Genomic DNA, 18,918 nt, shown 5'->3' on the forward strand with positions numbered 1-18,918 from the left:
TCTTTTTAATTTTTCAACATCTGAACCCATCAAACAAGAGCCAAGCAGAAGCCTTCTTTAGGAGACGTCCTCCCTAGAGCACCACTGATTCCAATAAGAGACCCTCCAGCTCAGGCCTCAGAAGTGCTGGGTGGAATCCTTACACTCCACTAACCCTGTACACAAGCCAGTCTTCAGGAAGTCTAGACAGGCCCTTCTTGCCCAGCTACACCAAGCTTTCCTCACCCCATAACTAACTTTCACCAGACAGAAAACAAACAGTAAGCATCCTCCCTTCACTAATTAAATAAAGGACCACTCTAGAAACCTATACCCAGAAAACCTGCCCCTCAGAAGAGAGAAATAAAGACATTCACAGATAACCCGAAGCCACAGAAGTCCACTACTATTACAACTGCAATATAAAAATGTTTGTTGCAGACCAGCTGGATAAAATGGTCGTGAGATCCTTAAATCTACAGACAAATAAAGACAATACCAATTTGAGAGCCTTGACAACCTGAACTCTCACAACAGCCTGTCTAAATTGATGAAGATGAAGAAAATTGTGTTTGTGATTATGAAGTCAAAAGGGCCAGATAGATTATCTGACCCAGGAGAACCCATTCTTGGGATATAAAGGCTCAGCTCTTTCCCAGGAATGGGAAGGGAATTTTTACTTTCTTATTACTTGTTTGGTTTCTGGTTTTCTTGCCATAGAAAAAATAACAAAAACAAATGTCTAACCCCATATGGAAAATATTATTCCACATTATTGCTGCATAATGGTAATATGATCCTGGTTTCATGTTTGTTGGGTTTATATTTAGATTGATATATAGCGCAGAGCAGAATGGACTCAACTATGTTTTCATGTGAAAGAAATTATTTTACACTTTAATACTTTAAAATATTATATTTTTTAATTCTCACAATTCTCTCTTGGCCTGGAATTATATTCAAATTATCAGACAAATCTGCATGGACCTATACATTTAATCTACTCAGGTTTGGGAGTTGGTAGTGTGCTATTAAAAGTATTTGATGAGAACTAGGGGTAGAATTCCTGGCGTGAATGTTCTGGTGTACCACTAATTATATTGGATTGTACCAAGTTGCTTTTTGCTGATGTTCACTAGTTTATAATGTATAAGTGCTACAGGTTTTTGTTCGCAGGGTCAACAACATGTGATAACACCACACTTTGTTTTCCTGCTGGGAGCAAATCTGGGGTGTAGTAGGGTTTGGACTCAGGGCATTATGCTTCCTAGGCATAATGCACTTCCTCTAGCACTTGAGCCATCACAATAGTAATATTAAATGTTAACAATTCAAATTTTCCAAGAAAAGAGAAATGATCACAACACACTCTGCGTAAGAGATGCACTTCCAATACAAAACAGTTAAGTTGGAGGCTCATAAAGAAAAAATATAAACGATGTGACAAATCTGGAATGACTAATTTAATATCAGTTAAAACAATCTAGTACAGCTTGAAAATTAGGAGAGTCACATTAGTAGCTATTCATCGAACAGGGAATTAATACTCAGAATAATAAAGAACTCAAAACATTAAATGCCAAATAACAATACATTCAATAAATAGCCAAAAATATCTTGAACGGAGAGTTCTCAAAATAAACAAATACATGAAGAACATGCTCAACATCTTGAGCCACTGGTGTAATGCAAATCACAAAGGGCAAACAAATGCAGCAGTGTCACTCACTAGACACTATTTTGAAAATGAACTATGTAACTCGTGAGTAGGGATGAGAGGAAGGGGTAACATGGTTCAAAAAGAAATGCAGTCATTACCTGACTTGCATAACTGTAACCCCTCTGTATATTACCTTTACAATAACAATAAAAAAGGGGAAAAAACAAATTGAGATTTCATCTTCATCAAGTCTGAATGGTCATCATCAAGAACCAACAATGCTTCCTGCTTGGTTTATTGCTGGCTAATTAGAGATAGACTGTAGCGCACTGTTCTACCCAAGCTATATTTGACGCTCAGTTCTATACATTTCTGCTTTTGGAATAGCTTACAGGTTTGATTCATCAGCACCCAGCAAAACAAATTATATTTTATGGTCATCATTCATTAAGGCAAAGCATCTAAAGCAGAAATAGTGATCCAGCTATTTTTACTATTCAATTATAAAATTCTTTCAGTTATATGAAAGCAAAGAAGAATGCTATAATCAGGTCACCATTTAACTAATTAGTTGGTAATAGACATGAGTATATTAACCATTATTTTCAGTCGGAATATAAAAATCCTACTAATGGGGAATTTACACATAAGTTGGAAGATAAAATGAATACATACACAGGGGAAATACAAAGTGAAAATCAGCAAGTGCCTGGTGCGGAATGGGGGCATGTAAAAATGTTTTGCAAGTTTCAACCACTTCCAACCACAAGATATTTTGAAGCACCTGGAAAATCTGAGCTGGAGTACAAGTATCAGATTATGATAATACTACAGTATGCAATTCCTAATGTTAATTCTTGCACAGTTTAAAAGGATCAGCTTATTTGTATGAAATGCACACCCAAAAAATTGGACATCAAGATATCTTGACAGATATTTGCAAATAGAAATTTTATGGTATTGGGAATTAGAAGTGGTTATATTTTACATTTGCAACTTTGTTTCTTCTTTAAGATTATTTCAAAAGATAAAATTCAAGTTTTAAAATGACGATGATGTCTAGAAACAAAGGAGGATCATTTGTCATTTAACTTTGAAAACTACTCTTCTCCCCAACTTACTTATGGTTTCTGGAAACATAAGAATTTAAACTCTTTAATTGCAAGATCTTTAGACATTACTTACTTTAATTTGCATAGCACCTAAGCATAGTTACACTGAATCCTTTCAGACTTAGAAAAACATAATTACTAATAACTGTTAAGTAAGTGCTATCCCTAATTTAGCACATTCAAGTTTTATTTATATGTCCTAAGTTTTTAAAAAATATTTTATTAGCATCAATTAGTTGTTGAAGAGGAGACTACATTTTATTAAAATAAGAAAATGACACCCCTATATTCAATCTCCAGTACTGAACATAAATGAAAGCACAGTAGTCATTAATGGTCTACAAAACATTTGTACACCCATTTTGTGGTAACAGAAAGTTAACCTTGATATTATGATTCCTAAGAAGACCAAGTTCTTATTTGAATGAAGAAAGTGACACTGAAGAAGAGAAACTAACTTGGTGAGGCCATGTATCTGCTTAACTGAGGTATGGAACTCAAAGAAGGTTCTAGCTTCGTTGTCCAACTTTCCACTACCTGTACTGCCTGAGTTGAACCAGGAAGAGCTCTGTCCTTTATCCTCATGAGCGAGAAAGTTCTCCTCTAAGAGCACACTCTTTAGAGCAAGATGTAAGCAAGTATCAACCTCAGCTTGAAGTTGTATGAATTTCTACCTCCATTTCATCTTTGAAGAACAGGAGTAATAATATACTTCTCACACATAAGCCATTAGCTTATAAGCACTAGTGTAGTCTGGGTATTAAGTGTTCCCTCCCAAAGGGCTCAAGTGTTAAGATCAAGCTGCCAGTGATGGCTTTTTGAGGATTTCAATTTCATAAAAACTCAGTGCGTTATCTTTCTAGCAACTATTAGGCCTTGAGTTCAAAAGCTAGTACCTCCAAAAGAGAAAAAGAATTATGAAATAAAGAATAAAGAAAACATACGAAGAAGTGATGTGAAAAAGCCAGGAAGGGAAGTAGGTGACTTATATCAAAGTTCTGAATCTGTGATGGAGCAAAGTTGTTAATTTCAGAGTTAGACCTGAATCTTAATCCACATTGCATCATGCAGTTAGCAGTCTGATCCCAAGGGAAATTAGATCACACTTTCTAAGCGATATTTTTTCATTTGTTAAAATGAAGTAAACTTATCACTTTATGAGTTAATTTTGAGAAATAAACAAATTAACCTAATAAAATTGCTTATATTCAATGTGCAAAAAAAAGGAACAAAAATCCAGTAGTATTTACCTAATAATCCCTATGTATCAGAATCATCGTAAATCTGGGTATTAGCAATATTGCTATAAATAAGAGATATTTCTATCCTTCTGACTTGTATTCTAATGGAGGTTGTAAGGAATTCATATAAGTTTTTCCTATATAGAATGTATACGTAAACATCTATTACCCAAAATAGGCTTATGTAAATGGATATTAATGTTCTATATACATATTAATGGAGCAAATACTATTTGTAAACCACTATATAAAGAAAATGACAAACAAACATGAACACATACAATCACTAACATTTGATCTAAAAAGGGAAAAAATTGTCATTTACAACAATAAAGTTGGAATTGGAAAATACTGAACTAGGTAAAATAAGCCACTACAGAAAACAAAATACCACATGGTTTGTTTTCTGTGTAATGTAAAACATTCAAATTGAAAGGACTAGCACAGAATGCAAAGAATAGGGAGATAATAATCATAGGCTATAATGCCTCAAGTAAACATATTAAATATTACTTTTTTGAAGATATATTCAAAGTGGGGTAAATATACTGGACATTGTAACTTGCTAAGAAATTAAATTTCCAATGTTCTCACTATCAAATATAAGTATTCAACACAATGGATATATAATTAGCTTGATTTAATGATTCCATGTTACATTTATAAGTCATAACATTAATTTGAACATCATGTGTATGTATATGTATGTCTTTTTAAAGTATGTATATATATACATACTTTATATATATAAAGTATGTATATATATACTTTATATATATACTTTATATATATATTATATATATAAAGTATATGTATCTATCTATATATATATATATATGCATACTTAAAAAAAGACATACATTCTGAGTTTCTATAGTTACATCCAGAAATTTATATTTGGTCAAATCTCTTTATAGAGAGACCCAAAATTATCCAAAATACTATTCTAAGTCACTGTATGTGAACTAGGGGAACAATCAACTCAACTCCCATGAATGCCTTTATTACTAATTCTAAGAGGAAACGAGAGTGGCTTTATAAGCAGCATCTTGTGAATCACATCCTGTAACTATTAGACCACAAATTTTCCTAATGTGCCCTCAGAAATATTGTAACCAAGCCCTACTTAGGGAAGTTTACTGCACCTGATTAGATTCCTTGGAGGATATTAGAAGAGTTTACCTATGTGCACACATGCACAGGTGTTATATGTGAATCACACATTCACATAAACATCTTCCCTTACTTACATTCTCATAAAGAGCTTGAAGTGTCTCCAGGTCAACCACAGAATTGTCCAAGTTCACAACAGCTGTGAAGAAAGACAAAAGAATGTAAGTTGCCTTAAGCTAGCTGAGAAAAGGTATTTGTCCATCTCTGCCAGCAATGTACACTCTAGACAGTATAGAGCTCTAACTTAAGTGCCCCTGCCTGCCCACTCTCTGGAGACCTTAAGGATTTCACAGGGCAGGTGTCAATCAAATGTCAAAGCTATGTCTTGCTCCACAAATACTATTTCCCAAGAATACCTACAGGTCAGAGATAAAGTTTAAGTTTAAGTTTGTCTTTCATAGTTAAGTTAAAGTTAAAGTTTGTCTTTCATAGTTCCAATAAAGACATTTGAAAATAAACCCTATTTACTCCCAGAAAAAAGAAAACAGGCAAATTATTTCTAAAAGTGGTATGTCTTAGTTTTATTTCATATTCCCGCAGATTTACCCAAAAAATTTTGACAATAGTTAAATTTAAACATTCAACTTGAAAACTTGAGGAAATGATGCATTTTTGCTATAATTCCTTAAAGGATTACAATAAAGGAATAAAATTGATAGGAATCAGTACACAATTATTCCCCAAAATCCATTCTTGAAATAGAAAACTACATAGTTATCCAAGGAAAAAGCCAAGTAGATAACTGAATTCCAGGAATATATTCTTTAAACTCCTTTGTTATGCCATGATATGTGGAGCACATGGGCAGCAAAGATGGCGCTGGGAGGGGGTTGAGTGGGCAGAGCCTAATTTACTGAAGAGCACATGGCCAGCCAAGATGGCTCTGGGAGAGAGTAGAGTGGGCAGACCCCAATTGATCTTCTGATCAGTACCTAACCAGCCCGTGAAGGCTCAGGTGAATGATAGGGTGTGACCTTGACAGTGATTGGTTCCTCTTCCTCCCTTACCATATCACCCACCCTTTTTGTCTTTAAAAGGGGCTGCTCTCTGTTAATAAACGAGTTTTTCTACCTGCTGGATTTGGCTCCCCGCTGTGTCTGATTGTCTCCTGGGCTGAGGGAGGCTAGGGAACAGACGATTTTGAAGCAGGTGCATCATATTGCATGGTTTAGGGACAGGTTAGTCAAAAACATTAAACATTCATTTAATGTATATGTATTAACTGGTAACCAGGTAGATTTGCCCAGTTGAATTTGTGTCAAGTAGCACTAAAGGATTTTCTTGTAGGATTAAAGAATTCCAGAAGAAAATTACAACTTGGAGAATCACAAATTGGATGCATTTATTTTGAAAATTGAGACATTTGACCATATTTTCATCAAAGAGATAAAGAACATACTAGGTACTTTCTAATTGACCAAGGCAAAATCTCAAGAGGAAATAAAAAAAAATAAAAGTGGTAATGGAAGGTCTGAAGGATGAGAAATCTAAGCAATGTGATTTTGCCTTTCTGGGAATGGATCCCAGCTTCACCAGCCTTGTTCAGAGTAGAACATGCTGCTTCCATTCAAGCAATAAAGCAATATCTTAATGTGAAAAACACATATATGACCTATATAAATCTAAGTGTTTAAAATGCTTACCCTTTGGGCCATACTTAACAAACACAGCACAAACTGGTTAATGTTTCAAACTACTAAATCATACTACAAACAGTTCTGACCATATTTGAAACATTAATTTGCAAGAATTACATTTAAAAGGATTAACTAGTGAAGGCCTTCCTGATACACAAAATGATAAGCAAAGTCATGGATGGAAGCACCACCTTCAGATGTACACACTCTTGTACTAAGTGATTGAAAACCCTTCTGATCATGGGAGTCATTTGCCAGGTGACTTCTACACTGCTTTAGTGACAGTGATACATGGGTGGAGAGACTTTTGAAGGACATGCTCAGTATCAATTTGCTGTAAGGTTTCATCCTCATACACAGCAGGGAAGGTGCACATAATACAACAATTTCAGTTCCAGTAAAGCTCAAAAAGTACACAATTACCCTTTCCTTCCATCCTGCCTTTGAAAACAAATGATTACTCCTGTAAATCTTCCCCATATAAGTCTTTACTTTTTAGTATCTTAAGGGTTTTTTCCCCCTTTTTTCTTGCCTGCAATATCATGTGCCTACAAATATCTTAATAAATGGTCATATGCTCCTCTTAATGAAATCCTCAAAACATCCCGATCCATGACACTTTCTTTTGATTTGGCTCAGTACAGCATGCATGAGAGGCTGAGAGAGTGCACAGAGACAGATAGGAATTTCCAGTAAGAGACAAAGATAACACATGTAAAATGGGAAAGATGGAAGTTGATGAAGTGCCATATTATGTGCATTTGTGTGTGTGTGTGTGTGTGTCAAGTGTGTATGTGTGACTCAGTGATACAGATAGTGGCAATGCTGTTCCTTAGCAAGGATCCAATATTCAGCATAATACACACACACACACACACACACACACACACACACACACACACACACACAATTAATAAATGTTGGAGAGATTCAAAGGGACTCCATTCATCACTTCTCATCCTAAGAGGATAAGGTTTACACCTCATTCTGCATGATCAACCAATGACTGCCATTCACACCTTATGACTGATCCCATTGCATGTTACCAAGTAAAATTTTCAATGAACGCTCTGGCTGCACCACAGACAGACATGTCAGGCAGGCTCCTTGATTCATACGGTTCTCATTATTAGCTCAGCCCAAGTTGAATATTTGACTGAAGGAAAAGACCATATCATTACTTTCAGATTTCATTCTGTGACTTAACTGGGCTACATCTGCCAGCTTTTGCAAAGCAAGTCCTTGTTGGCGCCAGGCTTGGCCTTCTCTCCTATGACTATTACCCCAAATGTTTCGGTTTGAGGAAGTCTCCTCACCATCAAAACAATTTAATCAAAATGTAAATTGTGATTAAGACTTACTCATCAATTGACAGAGCATACCATGCTGGGGCTATTTATGAATAATTCCACACAATGTATTTGGCCTAAAAATAGAGTCCATATTCATAAATGGGGAAACTACAAAGCCAGTTAAATATTGTCAGGTCTATACTTGAAACTACATTCTTTTCACAGGTAAACTGGCATTCCATTGAATAAAACAATCTGATTTAAATCTATTCTAAGGCTTTGGGCAGCATAAAAGACATTGAGAATATTTTTGTATCATTCCTGTATTCACCTTTAGGTAATATCTCTCAGCATAAATGTGAAAGACATCTATGGAATAGAAACTCCTATTCAGAATAGGATAGAATTTAAACATTAAAATATAGAATCAAATGTCATTTTAAAAAATAGTACAAATCATCCTAATTCTAACAGTAGAAAACACTTTATAATCCTGTTTAAAATGTAAGCTAAGGATGGACATGGTGGTATATGACTATAAATCTGGGAACCTGGAAGGAAAATACTGGGAATGTGAAGGTTTGAGGTCAGCAGCACAAAAAAGTTAGGAGATTCTGTCTCAAAAATCACCTTAAGCATAGTCCGATGTGCCTGTCATCAGAGCTGCATGGCAGCTATGGGAGAGAAGTTCATGGTCCAAGGACAGTCATAGGCTAGAAGCGTGAAGCTTCATCACCCACAGGGCTGGCAGCACAGCCCAGGTGGAGCTATGCTTGAATAACCTCTACAAGTATGAGGAACAAATTCCTGTAGTTTAAAAGCCACTCAGTCAATGGCTTTTTATTTTGACAGAATGATAGAATACTAATGTCCATGACAATCAGGCCCTTAGCACTGCATTGGTAGAACTGAAAAGCCAAAGTAATAGTAATTTTCCAAAAATAACCATGGCAGAAAGCCTGGACGCACTTACAGAAAATACACTATGTTCACTAGACACAGTTAAGTTCAAAATGAATTTGCCATCAAACCTCATATTCTTCCACTTAGCTTTTAATGTTCAAAAGGGGGAGTTTTGTTCTAATACTCACCATGCTGTATGTCTTTCATATCTAAATGAAGACTGGACATTAAAATTCCAACTGCTTGTGATCTTTTATTGCTTAATAACTTGACAACCTGCTCAAGAAAGAAAAAAAAGGAGAAAGTTTTAATCTGATAAATGTGTATTCATCCTAAAGGGAAAGTAAGTAAAGAGAAAATAATGTGTCATTCCTTCAAATATTCCAAATATTCTTGCTCATGTTTGAAGAGGACTCTGGAGCTTTATATAATGAATTTCAAAAATCCACAAATCTTCTGGGCTCTGGTGGCTCATGCTTATAATCCTAGCTACTTAGAAGGCTGAGATCTGAGAACTGCTGTTCAAAGCTTCCTCGGTCAGAAAAGTCCTTAAGACTCTTATCTCCCATTAATTAAGCACAAAACTGGAAGTGGAGCTGTGACTCAAAGCTTAGGGACAGCACACAGGCCCTGAATACAAGGCCCAATACAGACAGACAGACAGACACACAGACAGACACACAGACAGACACACAGACACACACACATGCACACACACACACATGCACACACACACACACACACACACACACACACACACACTCACACACACACATCCACCAATCCCCTCTTTTGTATTCAACACCAGCCTTTAAGTCTTTGCTAGGCTTATAAGGGCCTGACTGATTTCTTACAGAAATCAGACTGTTTTCTGAAATCACAATTAAAAACTGGATTATTCAGAGCCTGAAATTTGAAGTGTTTGTCTCTTAACATGAGGCTTTGAAGAACTGGTCAAGTGGAAGGCAAAACAACAGCATGGGTGCAGAGAATTGGCCAGACCAGATCAGTTCTTCCAGGAAGTAGAAAATGTGCTTTTATCTGGATCATTGAGAAGGCTTGCTATTGTGCTGGCAGTTCTTTTCTTTCTGCATTTGACCCAGGTTTTGTGGAGAAATTTTCATTGAAGAGAAGAACAGAAATATGTAAACTGGAGGGAAAACATGGGCTCAGTCTCGTCTGGCTATCCAAAGAGTCAGGAAGAAGGGTGAAGGCATATACCCCTGAGAAGCTTGTCATAAACTGGAGTGGACAAACTGCTACAGAACAGAAATGTCCAGGGCTGGGAAGGTGGCTCAGTGGTAGAGCTCTTGCCTTGCATGCATGAGGCCCTGGGTTCGATTCCTCAGCACCACATAAGCAAAAAGAAAAAAGCCGAAAGTGGCACTTTGGCTCAAGTGGTAGAGCGCTAGCCTTGAGTTGAGGAGCTGAGGGACAGCACCCAGGACCAGAGTTCAGGCCCCAGGACCGGACCCCCCAAAACAAACAAACAAACAAACAGAACAGAAATGTCCAAACCACATGTTCCAGAGAATTTAAAAACAAAAGCAAAAAAAAAAAAAAAACCAAGAAAACAAACCCACCAATTTTGCTTAGGAAATTCTTATCTCAAGTCCCCATCCATGAGGGCCACCAATTTGTATTTACTCTTCTGTTTTCAATCTGCTTAGAAAAATGTTGAAGGAAAAAAACAGGAAAAAGTAATTCTGGTCAAATTACCAGAAATGACTAGCTGATTTAACAGCTATCAACTTTGATTTCCCTGTCTTCCTTTTTGGTTTAAGTTTGTTCAGTCAGAAAACTAATGAAGTAATTGTACTCAAAATCACACAAGGTCACAAAGTAAAATAATACTCTCAAAGTAATAATAGCCTTCTCAGTTCCCTGGCAAATAATAATAAAATAGCAATAACAACAACAAAGCTCTTGCAGAAGAATTGACCATAAAACCTCCCAGTCATTTCTGAATCCTCCCATGGTAAGGGACAAAACCAGCTGTTTAGGTGGTATAGCTCCATAATCCCAGTGGTTGTGTGTGCTTCTAATCCAGCACAGGTGGCAGAGATGGAGGTTTGAGATTGGCCCTAAGGAAAAAGAAGTTACCAAGATCCCATCTCAAGCAACAAGCTGGGTGTGGTGATGGAACATTCCTGTCACTCTAGCACTTGGGAGGAATAAATAGGAGGATCCTGGTCCTAGATTAGACCAAGACAAAAATACAAGGCCACATTTGAAACATAACTAAAGCCGTCGGGCATGAAGCTAAAAACAATAGAGTTTTACATAGCAAATGTGAAGTACTGAGTTCACATTCTAGTGCTAAAAAAATAAATAAATAAAAGTAAGAGACAGACCCTCATTAGAGGCACTTATTTCTTACAGGAACAAGAATATGACACAAGCTTATAAGTTTTTATTCTAAATCTGGCCTGTAAGCATCTTATTAAATTTCACTCTGAAAAAATAGTTTAACACTTGAATGTACATCAACTATTTCAACAAACTGGTTCTAGCAATAGTACTGCCTTCTTTCGAGCTGGAAAAATAGACTATAAGTATCAGAAAAACAGAAGACACATCTCTTGTACACATCGAGATTGATAGGAAGGCAGTCGAGTTGTATCTCTACGTCTGTTTTTACTGAGGTTTCCTGTTATGCTTTGCACTTTTAATGTACTGGCACACTGGAATTTGGTCTCTCATGGAGCTGACACGTTAAGCACACCCTCAAAGTAAAAGCATTTCTTCCAGGCTCCTGCTAGAACTTCTCAGTCCTTGTGAAGGTAATTTATTCTGCTTTACCTTCTTCAGTGTGTCCTGAAGTCCTGCCCTCTGCACCTTTCTCTCTGTCTTTACTGTAAGATCTATAATTACTTCCATATAATTACTTCTATAATTACTACCTATACCTTCAACCCAGCAAGTATCTCAACCTCAATTACCCACAGAAGTGTCTGAACACCAAATTCTTAGTCTTAGACCCAATCCCCCCGCCAGCTACTCATCTTCTAGTCCATGTATTGAAGTAAGTGTACCCATTCTCCATCCATCCACTAAAGCCAACATCACCAAAGCCAGTCTGGACTCATCTCACTTCTTCATCTGCTTCTCTAGTCTGGAATCACTTCACATACATGATAACACATCTCTATCTTTGGAACCTACCCTATCCCATAAATGGCAGTGTGTATCTGTACATGGTATCATGCATAGATCCTGCAAAAGATTAATGATTGGTGTCTCAAAATCTAGTGTTTCTAAACCTGTACTCCTTATACTGGAAGATCAAACTGGAAAATTTAAATTTCAAGTCTCTGGGCCCTACCACAAAGGAGTTCATCAGGAAGAGGAATAATCAAATCACATTTTAAAAGTCTTCCATGGGTCAAGTTTCATTCATTCCCATCCATTCTTCAAACATATCCAAGCATCTGCTCCTAAAATGTTGGCATTTGCATGTTGTTTCTTGACTTTTAACCTATACTTTTTGAACTTGAGTAACTCTTGTTTAACAGTCTTTTTTCTTTCTTTTTTTAGTTTAATACTTTCTTTACTAACCAAGAATTTTATGGACTTTCAGTTCCCTTGACTTTTAGTTTTTTTGGTTTTGTTGGTGGTGGTGTGTTTTAACCCAAGGGGCTCTTACGAACCAGACATAGCTACTATTTGAACCACTCCTCTACTTTCAGAAGCCCTTCTTTAAACTTGAAAACATCATTCCAAACTTGCACAAGGTTTGGGAGGACTTGTGTATTTGTTTTTGGTTTTCTATTATTATTATTAGTGCGGAGGTCTGAACACATTCAGGCACACATTTTACTATGGTTTTATACTTCTGGCCCTTAGGTTTCTTATTAAATGAAGGTTCTTGTTCTTCATCCTAAAAAGTCAATTTTTCCTAGAGTAGTGACTTAGATTACATCTTTTTAGAAATGCCACAGATGATGCTGACATAGGTTTTTGAACCTCTGAAAATATCCAAATGGTAGTTGGGCTATAACTTTAGTACTACACTAAAAAACTGCAAGATAGTTTTCAGTAAATGCAGGTCCTGAGGGAAATATTGTTTCAGTATCACATCAAAACATAACAGAAGGAAAATAAATTGTATTTCTTAAGTAAACAAAGTTGTATTTAGTAAATGTTGCTAACTCAGGGAGTTTTATTTTATTATTTATTTAGTCAGTTATGGAGCTTGAACTCAGGGCCTAGGCACTGTCTCTGAGCTCTAGGTCTGGTTCTTGAGTGGTTAATTGGACTTAAGAGTCTCATGGTCAAGCTGGGCTCGTTTGAAACTGCTATACCTAAATCTCCGCAACCTGAGTAGCAAGGATTGCAGGCATGAGCCACCAGAACCCAGCTTCAAGAAATTTTCTGAAGTATGAATTTTATTCATATCATGTTGGATATTTGCTCAAAGGGTTCAACACTAGATATCCAATGGGGATAATTTGAAGTGTCTTGCAATTTCTTTCAATCTACTATACTCATGTACTGAAAAAAGGAGCTAAATAATATGCTCACAATCTAAATGCAGTTGTAATAAGTTTTACTCTCTGATTTCATGTTATACAGCAAACTGTTCTCTTTTGAAACAGTATGTCAGGGTCTTGCTGGAAACAGGATATTAGATTAGAGGGATAAATGTCTGATCCAATAAGGTAAACTTGTCTCTGAACAAGGTAAATAAGAGTCAACTTCCAAGATTAGATAAAGAGGAATTCCAGAGCAGAATTCTAGAGTGTTAGAATGGCTACTTCACATACAGATAGGGAGCACAAAGCAGCTTATCAATGGTATGTGATGCACTGGAGAATACTGCCAATTCAGAAACAGTAAAATCAAACTGAGCAAAGGACTTAGGAATGGAGGGAAATGAAAACAGACCATTTCTCATATCTGAATTTCCAATTATTGGACCTGTACAGGAATGGGAAACCTATTATCTTTGCATAAAAGCACTTATGTATCTTTTTTTTTTTAATTTTTTTTTGGTCGGTCGTGGGGCTTGAACTCTGGGCTTGGGCGCTGACCCTCAACTCTTCAGTTCAAGGCTAGCGCTCTACCACTTGAGCCACAGCACCACTTCCGACTTTTTCCTTTTTGTTTATGTGGTGCTGAGGAATGGAACCCAGGGCCTCATGCATGCAAGGCAAGCACTCTACCACTGAGCCACCTTCCCAGCCCGCACTTATGTATCTTAAGACAAGAATCTGCCTGTGAGTTCTCATTTCCCTATCTTCAGAATACAGTTAATAATTCACCGATAATACTCGCACAATTTGAGATGCACAGAGTGACATTAGACTATTTTTAAAGAATAATATATCTTACAAACACTAGGTATTGGTGTTATGTGTTGTAATCCAACAGCTAGAAACTTCATATATTATGTATATTCAAATGTGAAAAACAGAAGTAATATAAAGTCACAAGCATAAATACCTAGAATAAAGAGAACAATCTATACTATAGCTAATTCCTTCCCTCTTGGGAATGTACAAAGCGTTATTTTTTAAGCATTCTTTAAACATCCATTTGAATACTACAATTCTCATTTAGATTCAAGTTTCTAATTTTGAAAATTGAACTTAGTCCGTGTGTGTGCGCGTGTGTGTGTGTGTGTGTGTGTGCGTGTGTGTGTGTGTGTGTGTGTGTGTGTGCGTGTGTGTGTGTACTGTAGCTCGAACTCAGGGCCTGGATGCTTCCCCTTAGCTTTCTTGCTCAAGGTTAGCACTCTACCACTTGAGCCACAGCTCCACTTCTAGATTTATGATAGATTTTCCTGCCCAGGCTAGATTCGAACCTAGATCCTCAAATCTTAGCCTCCTGAGTAGTTAATATTACAGCTACTAATGGCAGGCTTCATCTGTCAATTTTTGAATCAGTGGAAATCAGAAACTAATAAGCAGCTTTCTCTGAATGATGTCACACAATGGTCCACCAAACAGTAAACATCTTAAATATTGGCTCGGCTACACTTGAAAGAAGGAATGCTAGTGTGGAGCTTTGAACATGCTTTGGACCATGCAGTGTCCAGAGGCCTAAAGTTTTGTTATTTGCTTGCACAGATTTGAATTAAGATGCACAACAGAATGTCGTTCCACACAGACATCAGGAAGTACTCCTCACTCCCTGTAGGTAAGAGGACATCTTGACACTGACCCAGCCCAAGAGTGATACTTTCATATTACCTGGTTGACCTCAGACAAAGTTCTACTTTCATAATGTAGGAAGAATCTGTACAGCTAAAATGAAATTGGACACCTCTCAGAGTCAAAATCTAAAAATGTTCCTTGAAAAGAAAGCACTCTACATGATCAAGAATTCCCCACTCCTTAACTTAGTTCTCTGGACATGACATAAAGAACCCAGCTTTGCTTGTCACCTCTCTGAGTCTCAACCAACCTCAGAAGACTGACCAGAAACTGGAATAAGGTTCCCCACAAGAGCCTCTCTGACCTCTTATAGCCTGGGACTCTCGTACTGGATGTTCTTGATATACATTTTATACTTCAATTTAGAGAGCTGGATGTCTTCTTGTTTCTCCACCAACTCCTCCTCCTCCTGCTCCTCCTCCTCCTGCTCCTCCTCCTGCTCCTCCTCCTCCTCCACCACCACCACCACCACCACCACCTTTTTCTTCTCCTCCTCCTCCTTCTCCTCCTTTTTCTTCTTTGTCATCTTTCTTTCTTCTTCGTCTTCTTTCTTCTTCTTGTTCTTCTTCCTCTTCTTCCTCTTCTAATCCTTCTTCTCCTCCAACATCTCCTCGTCTTCCTCCTTATCCTCCTTCTTCTTCTTCCTCCTTATCCTCCTCCTTCTTCTTCCTTTTCTTCTTCTTCCTCCCCCCTTCTCCCCCTCCCCCTCCTCCTTCTCTTCCTTCTTTTTGAAGGACTAGATGCAAAAATTCCTCAACTGAGTAGTGCAATTGCTTCTGTATGGCTTCTGATTTCACTTCCAATTGTCCCATGATGCTAATGCTGATCTCGTTCCTTCCACATCCCAGGATCTATAACACTAAATGGAAGCAACAACTACACATGTGCTAGGCCACTGAGTATACCTCCAGCAACAACTACACATGTGCTAGGCCACTGCTTATACCTCTAGCAACAAATGTTTTCAGGAAAATTGAAAAAAATGATAATCAAATATCTATAAAATATAGATATCAGCATCTTCTTTTGTTTGTCAGTATTCTATCAAAGAAACATGTTAATTATCACAAGTAAATGACATAGACAAGGGAGAAATGTTATTGATAAATAAAAAGGAATAAAAGGCTAACATTCAGACCATTCCTTCTTCTTCTGTCACTATTTTTCAGCAACTGGGCATTGAGGAAAGACTATTTAGTGAGCAATCAATAAAAGGGTTTCTCTGATTCATCTTGTCACTCTATAACCCAATGACTTAGGTACTGTTAGGGTAGATATTTTATAGTTTGCCTGCTTCAATGACACACATTCACCACACGGAACTGGGGTGGTTTGACTCAAGAGTGTCCTTATCCTTACTTTTGGTGGTTTTTAAATTAGGGCTTCAAGTTTGTTAGGCAAAGGACTCAAAGTTAGCATATAGTGGACACACTTATACATCTATTTGACAGCACTATTCATAAAAGCCAAGCTATGGAAGCAACCTAGATGCTCACGAATACATGAAAGGATGTTTTTAATGTGATGCATCTACACAATGGAGTTTTATGCAGCCATTAATAGGAATAAATCATGCCATGTGAGGAGAAATGGATAGACCTAGAAATTATAATGGTACGCAAATTAAGCTAGACTCAGAAAGACAAAGTGTTTTAAGGAAGAAGAAAACAAAAACTTGAAAGTAGAAGTAGAAACAAGAAAAAACAAGAAGGCAATCACTGGTATGGGGTATGGGGAATGAATGTGGATGATGGTGAGAGTAAATGTATATATGCAGAGAAATATAATTCTGTACCACAGTTCCCTGGGAGTGGAGAAAACGCACCACCATAGTTTAATACCTCATAAATAATCTGTCTGTATAGTAGACATGAATTATCTAAGGTATTAACATATTATAGTCACTTAAAAATTAAAATACATTAATCACCAGGAGTGAATAATGAAGAACAAGACTTTCTGGGTGGGATTCTTTCTTCCTAGCCAACTTTGATATTGGGATAAGGAAAGGAAAGCAGAGACGGATCTTTAGTGTCAAAGTATTTGTTGAGTTCTATCATCTGGTAACAGGACAAGTTTAATTAAGGTGGAGGTCCTTCACAGACACAAAATGGCATAATAAATCAAAACCTAATGTAAATGAAAAGAGAGACAGACAGAGAGACAGAAACCAAGACAGCTAGACATAGGTAAATATATCATGGCAGATTTTACTTCATGCCAGGTTGATACTTTTACCTAGCCATGCCTCTGGTACAATGAAAATGATATCTAAACACTGTTCTTTAATATGTGTTTAAGGGTCAGGAAAGAGGCATCCTTGATATATTCTAACATTTCCAGCTTCTTTAGTATCCTATCATTTACACTGCTTTTGAACAGAAACCAAAAAGCTAGATAGAGATATGAAAGAAAATAATTTACTTAAACTTGCTTGCTGGAAACATGACAGGAAACATAAGATCAGGAGCAAGCTTCTAGATCGCGGAATAACACCGAGTTTCCTTGTGAGGACAACCAGGAATATGGAAGTTGTCCTCATAGAGTTCAACATGCTTTTCTAATAAGAACCAATATGTGAAGAGTTAATCTACACAGATCTTGTTTCTTATTTATTTTTTGTGATTATGGGTGTGCTTTGCGTGTCTTCTTAATCAGAAGTCAGGTAAGTACTGTCTAATATTATAATCATAGCAAGCAGGAATATATGCGTTATTCGCAGGAATGAAAGAGACATGCAACTCAATCTGGATTTGGACTCCGAGCAGCAAGTCAGCATCTTCACACACAATGCTCTGGTGCACTCACCCTTCCAGGGCCTCTTTCCCTTTCTTCTACACTGGGTTTCCCCTTTTCTGGAAGATCTCTACACCCTTGATATCTTCTCCAACAGAAGTTCTGCCCAGTGTGTAACATTTCCTTGGCCCTTCTCACCTTTTTCTCCTCTTTTCAGGGGTCATCGGGAAGAAGGTGAGAATCATGGCGAGGGTAGGGGGATGAGTGTCACCTGAGGAGGTTGTCAATGCAAACATATTCAATAATTTATTCATTTCCTTCATTGCCTTTTTTCCCCGCTTCATCCCTCTAGAAAAAAAAAACACACACCTGATGCTAAGGGTGGAAGGAAAGTCTGACTGGCATGGGTAAAAAAGAATGAACTGAATACCACTGGTCTCTAAGAATTCAGATGGCATTATCAGTAGAAAGGTTCAAAACAAAAATGAATCCATGACCAGAAGGAATTCTGTCCACATCTCTGCTTCAGATAAGAAGCTGACTCAAGCTGACCAAATAGCTTAACTTAATTACAGAATTTATATGTTCCTTGATAATCCATACTGGCAATAGATGTTACAAATCGATTTCATAGTTTGTACATCACTAGTATGGCTCACCGGATTTAGAGAGTTGGAAAGGAGCTTAATGTGCAATGTTTGAGATTTGCTTCTAAGACCTCCCCAAAGTGGGGACATATTAGTCTTGTGTTAGCACTAATTAGCAAGGGTATGGACCCTATTTCTGCTGAAAATACTTTGAGATTTTACAATACTGTGACATCTTCTTAAAATGTCAACTATGCTGTAAATCATAGTATGAGTCTTTACAACAATGTTACTCCCTCCAAATAATTTTGTGGCATTAGATTTAAAAACAAAATCAAAAGAATCTTAACAAGAGACATGTTTACACCTTTGTGAAGAAGGAAATCCTAAAAATAGACTCAGACACAGTTGTCTTCCACGAACTTGGCCTAATTAAATGC

General features: G+C 37.1%; 1 protein-coding gene across 2 annotated transcripts in view; it reads right to left on the reverse strand.

Annotated features, from left to right (window-relative positions):
* Positions 1-18,918, reverse strand: part of Fmn2 (formin 2) — a 171,055-nt gene that overhangs the window by 50,725 nt on the left and 101,412 nt on the right. For both annotated transcript variants that reach the window (XM_070034272.1, XM_070034271.1), the window contains 2 exons: positions 9,186-9,273; positions 5,243-5,304 (listed from right to left, as the gene is read on the reverse strand). In XM_070034272.1, the coding sequence (XP_069890373.1) occupies positions 5,243-5,304; positions 9,186-9,273 (150 nt within the window). The remainder of the gene's footprint in view (positions 1-5,242; positions 5,305-9,185; positions 9,274-18,918) is intronic.

Source organism: Dipodomys merriami, unplaced genomic scaffold (assembly GCF_024711535.1).
Source record: "Dipodomys merriami isolate MVZ:Mamm:240054 unplaced genomic scaffold, mDipMer1.0.p SCAF_24, whole genome shotgun sequence".
Taxonomy (NCBI): domain Eukaryota; kingdom Metazoa; phylum Chordata; class Mammalia; order Rodentia; family Heteromyidae; genus Dipodomys; species Dipodomys merriami.